Source organism: Mya arenaria, chromosome 10 (genome assembly GCF_026914265.1).
Source record: "Mya arenaria isolate MELC-2E11 chromosome 10, ASM2691426v1".
NCBI classification, from domain to species: Eukaryota; Metazoa; Mollusca; class Bivalvia; order Myida; family Myidae; genus Mya; species Mya arenaria.
The window spans coordinates 41125502-41136051 of NC_069131.1; the positions used below are offsets into that span (position 1 = coordinate 41125502).

Below are 10550 nucleotides of genomic sequence, written 5' to 3' on the forward strand. Positions count from 1 at the left end.
CCGTCTTGATATTTGCATAACTTATATCTGAGATAAGTCCGAGAGGATAATATAAAAGTTGAGACGGCATGTGCCCGACGAGACGATAGATAAACTACCTATTTCTGAGATAAATCGAGGCGGATGACATACAAACAGTTGACAGATTTTAACCTAGACGATAGATTAAACGTCCTATTTCTGAGATAAATCAGAGAGGGCGATATACAGATACAGAATCTTCCCTTGACGATAGATTGACGACCTATTTCTGAGATAAATCAGAGAGGGCGATATACAGATACAGAATCTTCCCTTGACGATAGATCGACGACCTATTTCTGAGATAAATCAGAGAGGGCGATATACAGATACAGAATCTTCCCTTGACGATAGATTGACGACATATTTCTGAGATAAATTAGAGAGGGCGATATACAGATACAGAATATTCCCTTGACGATAGATTGACGACCTATTTCAGAGATAATTCAGAGAGGGTGATATACAGATCCAGATTTCCCTAGACGACAGATTGACGACCTATTTCAGAGATAAATCAGGCAGGATAACATACAAACAGTGACGGAATTCTGCCCAACGAGTCGATAAGTTGACCCTGTAATCGGTCGCCAGACTTGAAAAACCAGAGTCCGTGTGTCTGGTTCAACGTTATCGAACATGGCCTGCCATTTCTCGATAACCCCACAGCAGCCGAACGTATAATCAGGGTCTGCCATCATATACCCGAAAGCTGAAAAGAAGACGTGAAGATACATTATGTTTAATCGGTTTGCCTTTGGTTTTTCGTTCGGTCATTCAGTGGGGTCAAGTAATTCGAGGGTTGAAAGCGAAAAGGTTCTATCTTCTACTTTAATATCACTTGGAACCTGTTCGCATTCTCCCTCGAATTAACATACGCATATTGCTAATATACAAGTAGGTTACTTTTAAATGTTTTGAATAAAGCAATGAAAATAACAGAATTGTATCAAATTCATTCCATTAATTAAATGATCAATTTTGAGTTTTCGATAAAATCTCGACCTATCTCTGCATGGTATTAATGTAAAGTTCTGTTGTTACCACAGGAGATACTGTTTACGAAATTTAACTAGAAAACAAGTGCGGTTTTATATTTGCTCGTAAACGGCGTGTCTAAAGAAGAATAAAACGGTGTGTTTTTTTCGTTTAAAATTGAAATACATTCATCACTGAAAGAAAAATGTTTCCTCGTGGTGCTTATCATGTGTAATATATTGCCATCTTACACCGAAACATTCATTTATGTTCCTAATTATTTCTGACCCAAATATTTTTAAACAATTTTCAAATATTCGCAACTGTTTGGCATTTCTTTACCGTATTTCAATCGATCATACAGCATATTGTAAGAAGTTGTGGGCGTGGACAATCTCGTGGACAATCGTAAAAGAGTCGTAAGATACTTTTGAGTGTGCTTTGATATAATATCAAAACAATATGGAACTTTAATGTAATAATTTGTCGATTCTTGTAATGTATGTATTAATGTTTAATACAGTCGAAACCCGTTGCATCGACATCACTTGGCTCGACTTTCTCGTTGGCTCGAACATAATTTTAAGAACCGATTTGTTTTTATTCTATATAAGTATTCCCGCTTGGCTCGATATTTGCGAGGCTCGAAGTATTTTGGCCGGTCCCTGGGATATCGAGCCAACGGGTTTCAACTGTATAACTTTCGGCATATGAAGGGATTTATCCTGAAGAGTTCAATGTCATATCAATTCACTTTAATGTATAATCAAATTATTGAGAATTCCTTTGCTTCCGATATAATAACAATGACTGATCGGATAATGAAAGAACTACCGTTGGACATAACATGAGTATTTGTTGGTGCACCGTTTATGACCTGTCGACTAGAAATTACATGAAAGCACTCAATGAACAACAGAAGTGTGCGAATATCACGTGATAAATAATTCATACATGCTACGCCGGAAGGCAACATTTTGAATAAAAGTATTACTTAAAACAAAGATTACCTTTAGCAGCGGTTTTGTGAAATGGTTTGTCGAAGTGTTTAAGGAACTTCAATCAATCAGACACAGCTAAAATACCGAAGACGAGGCTCTGTAAGCGGCGTAGACTGCGCTAAGTTTCATTTAAAATGGTAAAAAAGTATAGTTATTTTTCTTTATTCAAAGCATTGTCCTCAGACGTAGCATTTATGACGCAATTAATCACGTGGTATACACATACTGAATAGGCGAGGCCTTAGACCTGAACTTAGATAACAAAACCCTTCGTAAAATAACTATATTGCAAAATACCGTTCCTTCTCTTGTTAAAGTTAAGTACCAATATGGGCTCATACACTATTTGTATGAACATTACGGTGCCTTTGAGATGAATGATGGAACATTCATTACAGTTAATGCTTATTAAAGGCATTTATATTCTTTGATTATTCGCACATACAAATGTAAAGACATGTTTTGTTCATTCTATTCAGTCAAAAAATGACATTAAATAGCATTGTCATGATAATAGTAATATTGACTAGATATGTCATTAAACCCGTTTGACCAAATTTTATTCTACAATTTATATTAATAACAAGCAAATTGTATGCCTTAATAGTGACATTAATGTACTTTACTAATCAATTCCCCATTTTTGAAAAGATCTCCTATTCCAAAGATTTAACGGAAATGTATTTTTTTTTCTTCAAAGAAAAAACTAATAATGGTTTTTATCGTGTTTGTAATTGTCGTTTTGAAGTACATCCAACCTTTCCAATAACGTACGCTTTGCAAAATGTCATGGTTTGAAATATTTAAAATACAAGTTATAATATAAACATAATTTACTGTAAATGTAACAATTAACTTTTCATTTAATTTGACAATTAAAAAAATAATATTCATGACTCATAGTTCTTGCACATTTCATTTGCGGCCCAAATTTTGAGTTTCGCGCATGAATTAAGTCACTTCTTTCCTAATCTGCATGGTTGTTCATTCAACTGAATAGCTATCGGGGCGACGGTCATTGCTCATGAACAAACGTTGTTTTATACATTTAGGAGGTCATCATTCATATTCTAAAGCATTAAACAATTAGGTTGCCTTTAAACCTTGTGTAATTATTTAGGTCCATTTCTTGTATTAAGATTTATTTCAAGGTGATGAAAACAATAAACACTTCTTTGCTATATGATTGGAGTATAATCATAACTTTCTAATTAGAGCGGGACAATATTTTTCTTAGCATGATCGTAAAATCGGTCTGTAGTCAATTTGTCCGAATATAGTTTATACAGAAATACATGTAGACATACTGTCCATGTGTATACATTTCAGAACATAATATATATATTTAAGTTGTCAAGTGATCAATGCCATATTCATAATATACAGAGCATATATGACATCGCGTAAAATACAAAACTATTAACTATTGCATACATGTAGAGTAAAATCAATACATGACAATATATGACAGCGAGAGATCAGTGTGAAATAACGTTTATATAGGCTATCACTAGTCACAATAATAATGATACTTGTTTCTTAGACTAAATGCATAATTAACATACATGGCTAAATTTCTATTCACTTTAACGTTTTCGGATTATTCGGATAATTCAACAAATTTTGACACGTTTGGTCGTTTCGATAATACTTTTTGATATATGAACTTCGTAATTCGTTATACAGATGGCATTCAAGAATTAAATGAAATTCATCTTCCAAAACATCACACACATATAATATAAATGTACCTGTATTTCCACCGATGTCGTTGTCTTTGCTTTTGGGGTCGTCTTCGCCCTTTCTGTCATTGTTGTTACATACTCCAGTTGCTGAAACAGTTCAAAAATAACATCTTAAAAGCATGTTTATCATTGAGGATAAAATAGTATCATTGCGGGCCGCTGCAGTTATAATTAATACGTGGTGAGTAAAAGGTTTATGGAGACTTAACGTTTCTGGGCACGTACTAAAGTGCTGACGAGTTAGCTGACGATATAGAAATAAATTAGAGTTGTTGACCAATTGCTCACCATATAGACAAAGGAGGAAAAAATGTTTTGAAATTAAAGATTTTTTAAGACTTATTTTGTTTAATTTATTTTATATACTCCTTAAAGTGTACGTAAAGACGGATGTTTGTGTATTTTTATTGAAAATGGCAGTTCATTGAAATGAATTGAGTATTTTTTTTTTTGCTGGTTTGGTGAAAAGATGAGAAGATATCACGGATTAAATTACTTTCATCAATATCTAAGTTGTTGTTCTTTTGCTTTCAATGGTTTATTCAAATGAACTAGTTCATGTAAATGGAAAGGAATTATTTTAAACCCATTGGCAACTGTGCTTGTGCAAGAACTGTAACTTTGGTTTGCCTTATTTATGTCTTTTCCCGAGTAAGCAAGAGACATATTGATTTAATGCTGTCTGTCTGTCACAAGACTTTGTCCCCCTTGAAGAAGTGTTTAATATAATCTGTAGTTGTGTATAGACTAATGTTTTACCAAAATAGGTCTCTTTGAATTCCTTCATAGCCTTGGCCAACTTCAAAATATTTACATGGTAGATCTGTTTGTGGGCCCGCTGTGATACTTTATATCACAGTTTTTCTTGCTCTTTATAAGGACAGGTGAATACCAATATCATAATAATTTGTAAGGACAAATTACATTGAAAGAGTATCATAACTGTGTAAGGCACCAGTCAGTTGTAACCTCGGTCCCCAAGGTCCGGGGAATATGTATATTTTTTCGCTCCACTCTTGTAGTGTCATTTACTGCTTAACATGACTCCTCAGTCACATTTAGGAACAAACACTGATGAACCATACAATTATAGAGTGTAGAGTCCTGTTGTCTGTTTAAACATCGTTGTCTGGTAACCCATATCATACTCAGTGCGTGTATACCACGTGATCAATTGCGTCATCAATATTTTGCTTTGAATGAAGACTTTAAACAAAGATAACTTCACCTTTTTACCATTTTAAATGAAACATAGCGCAATCTACGTTGCTTACAGAGCCCCGCCTTCGGTCTTTTACCAGAGTTTGATTGAGAGTTTAGTTTCTTAAAACTCTTCGTTGACAAACATTTTCGCAATGAAGCAGTGTCAAAACATTATTTTGGAAACAGGTTTATCGAAGTGTTAGAAGAATCTAAACGCCTAATCAAACTCGTGTAATAAGACGAAGGCGTGGCTCTTTAAGCGACATAGACTGCCTTTTGTTTCATTTAAAATGGTAAAGAAAAAGAAAAGTTATTTTTAGTCTTCATTTTATTGGTTTCCGACGCGACATATTTGACGTAATTTATCACGTAGTTTACACACACTGATACTGGTATGGAAAAAAACAAACATGCATTTCAATAAAACATTATACGAAACTTTTAAGGTGCATACATGTATCTTTGCACTGTTTAAATGTGAGATACCGGTGGCTAACATTGCCATGGTCAAAAGCCAAACCATGCATTTTGTGCTTTTATCTAAGTTAATTAAAGTTCACATTAGACATTGGGTCGATCGTTCAATTTCGATGTGAATTTTTACATCGTAGTAAACGTCGTCGTTGTTAACTTTCTTATATTTTCTCTACTGGAACTAAAATGGTCTCACTTGTGATTTGCCGTATTTTTTTTATCGAGATCTGAGACACCGGCTACAAATGTAAGTGTTTTATCTAAATATATGAGCATATTACAGCAAAAACATATCTTTTAATGTTAACAATGAAGCCATTAACAACGTTGCCATCTTTAACGAAGATTTCAACAGTTGGCCCATTAATTCTTTAAAAAAAGCCATACTTGTTTTAAAAATTGATATTTTAGAAGACAGATGACACCGCGTTTACAAAAGTAATTATAGGATTTGATAGGCGTTCGATTCTGCAGTGCAAATAATTTGATAACTAAATAAGTTCGTATGTAAATATATAATTGTAAAGATATTAAACTGCTTTTTGAAGTTAACGTTACGGATCAATTTATACCCTTTCAGTAAGGTGATTTCTGGTATAAATCAAAACTTGAATATGTGTTTTGAACTTATTTGTGACATCTACTTAACATTAATTGAAAAGCGGGATATTTGTCGATATGCAATATCTTTTTCGGTAAATAAGGACTCAATAAACCTCAGTTCTCAAAATAATACAAAGAATCTTTTTTATGTTAAACGTTCTATTTTGAAAGCTTCGGCTGTTCATCATTTTCCTACCAATTATACTGATTGATTAAATGTTTACCAATCATTTTAACGCATGTCGATCCTAATAAATAATGAAATATTCGAGCATAACGTGTTGTTTTGCAGATGAGCCAGAAAATCGAATGAAAGATATTTGGAAAGCAATCCCTATTGTTGTTTTATTATTTTGTTGCCTACGACATCTGAAACATATTAAGCATACACGCATACGAAGACATTCCAAATAACTTTAATTTTAAAATAAAATGAAAATGCACTAGAAAAGACATTGACCATGTGATCTAATGCCTCGTAGCCAAAGAACTTTCAGATGGGGTTTAGTGTTATCAATTATGCAATTTAACATGCTCTTTGTACAATTCTAGCTTCCAGGCTTATCCCTGTCCATTCCATTGTTTTATAAGTAACATAACGCTAAAATGACTGGCACCAAATTAAAAAACGCATTACAAGCACAACTAGACAACTCACATCGCTTACACACAAATAAGATTAATGGTGCTGTGTTTTCATGAAGATGTTGTGCGAGGGCGGCTCCAGGATTCGACATAAGAGGGGGCGTTTCTCAGGGGCGTACCTTTTTTACTTGCGCCCTTCCCTCAGAAACGAAATTTATATGGTTTAAATTGTTGGCAGGGGGTTTGCCCCACCCCCCCTCTCCCCTTGAACATTGTAACAATTTTTATTCCGAAAAAATGCATTTGGGGTGGATTGTATTACTTTCTTCACCTATATTGAAATAAAAAGTGAATTTGGACGATTTTAGATGGAAGGGGGGGGGGGAGGGGTTCGCCGGTTGCGAATCCGCTACGTTGACCTTAGTGAAATTAGGCTTTCGTACCGTGCGTCCCGGTGGTTACTTGAAATCGGAGATAAATTATGACTGCTGCCCAAAATACCCTCATGTTCCCGAAAGAACTTAAACGTGAAGCCTCGTTCTGAAAAGTAATGAATTGTTATATTAAAGTCACATCAACATTAATAACACCCACAACTACTACATAATGTTCCATTAAAATTAGTCGACTAAGGTTGTTTAAAACAATGGAAAAATGGAATGAATCAGAAAATTTGAATGTGTGTATTATACAGGTTTCATTGGTTGATTCGATAGGTAGGGAGATAACGTGTTTATATGTTTCGTTGTCATAAAGGAAACATAAGGGTTGGATGTTGATCGAATAGAACTCGCGATAAGCAATCAGAATCCTGATAAAAATCAATGTGGCGCGAAACACATCAATTATTAAAAAAAAAATGAGAATACTGGGTGCAAATTTAAAGTTACTTATTATTTATAATATTTTGACATGCGATTGATTATTCAAGTTAAATTTCAATTTCGTATTGATCACCTGCAAACGAGTAAGTCCAGAAAAACATCGCCAACTCTTGAAACGTCCGACGCTATTATTCAACGACAGCCATCGGACATAGCTCGTGAAAGTAAATTCAACGTTAATTTAGAAATATCTGTTTATCAAGTCATATAATAAGTGCATCATTGTATTGAATAGATCCTTTGGTCCTTTATATTGTAATTTAAACGTTATACATTTTATAACGATTGTGAAGAATGTTATGGTAACTAATTCACTCCCGTTGGCACGATTTTGTGCGAGAGTGTGGTCTTGTGTTGTGGGGGAAAACCGGAATGCCCGGAGAAAACCCACTTATCCGGTTTGGTGACCACTAACCAAACTCACACGCGCCGAGGCCGAGAATCGGACCCGGGTCGCCTTGATAATAAGCACGTGCGCTTACCACTGCGCTTACCGGACAACCAATATATTATAAAGATGTTTAAATTCCGAATGAAACGTTTCCTACGTTTTCCATCTAATTTCTGAAGCATTTTTAACTATTTTCCAAATGTTGTTGGCAGCTGAGTGCCATAATTGTGCATTTGAATTGTCGTCATTTTTCAAAGCTGCACGTGCAAATGTACGTGAAGTAAGCGGCCTAGCGGCCTAGCGGCGTGAAGTTAGCGGCCTAACGATCTAGCGGTCTAGCGGCCTAGCGGCTAGAAGTTAGCGGCCTAGCGGCCTAGCGGCCTAGCGGCGTGAAGTTAGCGGCCTAACGGTCTAGGGGCCTAGCGGCTAGAAGTTAGCGGCCTAGCGGCCTAGCGGCGTGAATTAAGCGGCCTAGCGGCCTAGCGGCCTAGCGGCGTGAAGTTAGCGGCCTAACGGTCTAGCGGCCTAGCGGCCTAGCGGCGTGAAGTTAGCGGCCTAGCGGCCTAGCGGCCTAGCGGCCTGGCGGCCTAGCGGCCTGGCGGCCTAGCGGCGTGAAGTTGGCGGCCTTGCCGCCTAGCGGCATTTTTTCTCAATTTCAAAGCAATTGCTTATGCGTTTTTTGGACAACAATGATAAATCAAAGTGTTTTTATTCATACATTAAAATAGCGGCCTTAAATTGTGTTCTATTCAGAGAATTTTTCTATACGTTTTCTACTAAAACAATGATAAATTAACTGTTTTAATGCACAAATTATCAATCTGAAGCGATTATAAACATTTTTTTTTCAAAAAAAGTCGATCAAGCAGTTCAGCCGCCTAGCGGCCTAGCGACGTAAAGTTAGCGGCCTGGTGGCCTAGCGACCTAAAATGATATTCTATTTCAAAGCATGTATACATGCCTTTTCTTCTAAAACAATGGTATATTAACCGTTTTTATGCGCAAAATATAATTATCACTCTGAAGCAATTATCAACATTTTATTTCAAAAAAGTCGATTAAGCAGTCAGCTATTTCAAAGCATGTAAACATCCATTTTCTTCTAAAAATGATATATTTACTGTTTTTATGCACAAAATACCACTCTGAAGCGTTTTCAACTTATTTTCAAAAAAAGTCGATTAAGCACTTCAGCGGCCTCACGGCCTAGCGGCGTGAAGTTAGCGGCCTGGCGGCCTAGCGGCCTAAAATGGTTTCTTATTTCAAGGTATGTATACATGCCTTTTTTTCTTAAACAATGATATATTTACTGTTTTTATGCCCAAATGATCACTCTTAAGCAATTATCTGGGTTTTTTTTTCAAAATAGTCGATCAAGCAGTTCAGTGGCCTAGCGGCCCAGCGGCGTGAAGTTAGCGGCCTGGCGGCCTAGCGGCCTAAAATAGTATCCTATTTCAAAGCATGTATACATGCCTATTCTTCTAAAACAATGATATATTAACTGTTTGTATGCACAAATTATCACTCTGAAGCAATTATCAACATTTTTTACCAAAATTTCGATTAAGTAGTCAGCTATTTCAAAGCATGTAAACATCCAATTTCTTCTAAAAATGATATATTTACTGTTTTTCAACTTAAAAAGCAAAACAAAAAAACGATCAAGCACTTCAGCGGCCTAGCGGCCTAGCGGCCTAGCGACGTGAAGTAAGTGGCCTAGCGGCCTAAAATGGTATCCTATTTCAAAGCATGTATACATGCCTTTTCTTCTTAAAAATGCTCTGAATATCAAACAATTTAAGGACGCATGTTAATGTATGAATAAAAAACGCATTAGCAATTGCTTTGAAATAGAGAAAAAAATAGGCCGCTAGGCCGCTAGGCGGCTAACTTCACGCCGCTAGGACGCCAGGCCGCTAGGCCGCTAACTTCATGCCTCTAGGCCGCTAGGCCACTAACTTCACGCCGCTAGTCCGCTAGGCCGCTAACTTCACGTACATCACGTGCAATTACAATTTAGTGTGATATTTCCTATTCCATTTACAGATATGTTTACAGAGAGGTGCGTCAATAAATGGGGTTTAGTCTGAATTTCAATTAAATCTGTATAAACGTCAGAAATAACGATATATCTTATTTTTTTATTGCTTCAATCAAATGTTTATTTTAAATGTCGGCGAAAATTCAATTCACTCATATACGTAGCACAATAATAAAGAAACTATCGCACTTAGACTGTTTCAATTTACGACTAAAATCGACTAACATCTTTATTGAAACGGACCCACGTAGGTAATATTTGTCTACTATGTCGAATTAATTATGTAAAATTCTTCCCACGAGTTCATATAATAAACAAATGGTTCACCTATTCAGCTTTCTGTAATATAACTTTTATCCACATGCTGCAGGTCCATTTCGAAGAACATTTCTAACGGATTTTGCAAAATCCATTATGAAATGTCACTAACAGGTACGCAGTCAAAACAAAAACGCGGAGTACGCGTTACTTGCGGATTATGCTATCGCAAGAAAGATCCTCACGGATGTCTGTGTACGCAACAAAAGCGGAAACATGTCACACATTTGATTTCATTATAAATTCAGCCAAACACGATGTTTTTTTTTAAAATTCAAAAACAAAATATTTCGGTATTAAAACTTA

At 35.9% G+C, this 10550-nt stretch overlaps 1 protein-coding gene across 1 annotated transcript in view; it reads right to left on the reverse strand.

Annotated features, from left to right (window-relative positions):
* Window positions 1–8067, reverse strand: part of LOC128204709 (cadherin EGF LAG seven-pass G-type receptor 2-like) — a 32188-nt gene extending 24121 nt beyond the window's left edge. The window contains exons 1-4 of the mRNA XM_052906111.1: window positions 8043–8067; window positions 7112–7150; window positions 3752–3832; window positions 557–733 (exon numbers count right to left, since the gene is read on the reverse strand). Coding sequence (XP_052762071.1) covers window positions 557–733; window positions 3752–3832; window positions 7112–7150; window positions 8043–8067 — 322 coding nt within the window. The remainder of the gene's footprint in view (window positions 1–556; window positions 734–3751; window positions 3833–7111; window positions 7151–8042) is intronic.
* Between the last annotated feature and the right edge of the window lie 2483 nt (window positions 8068–10550).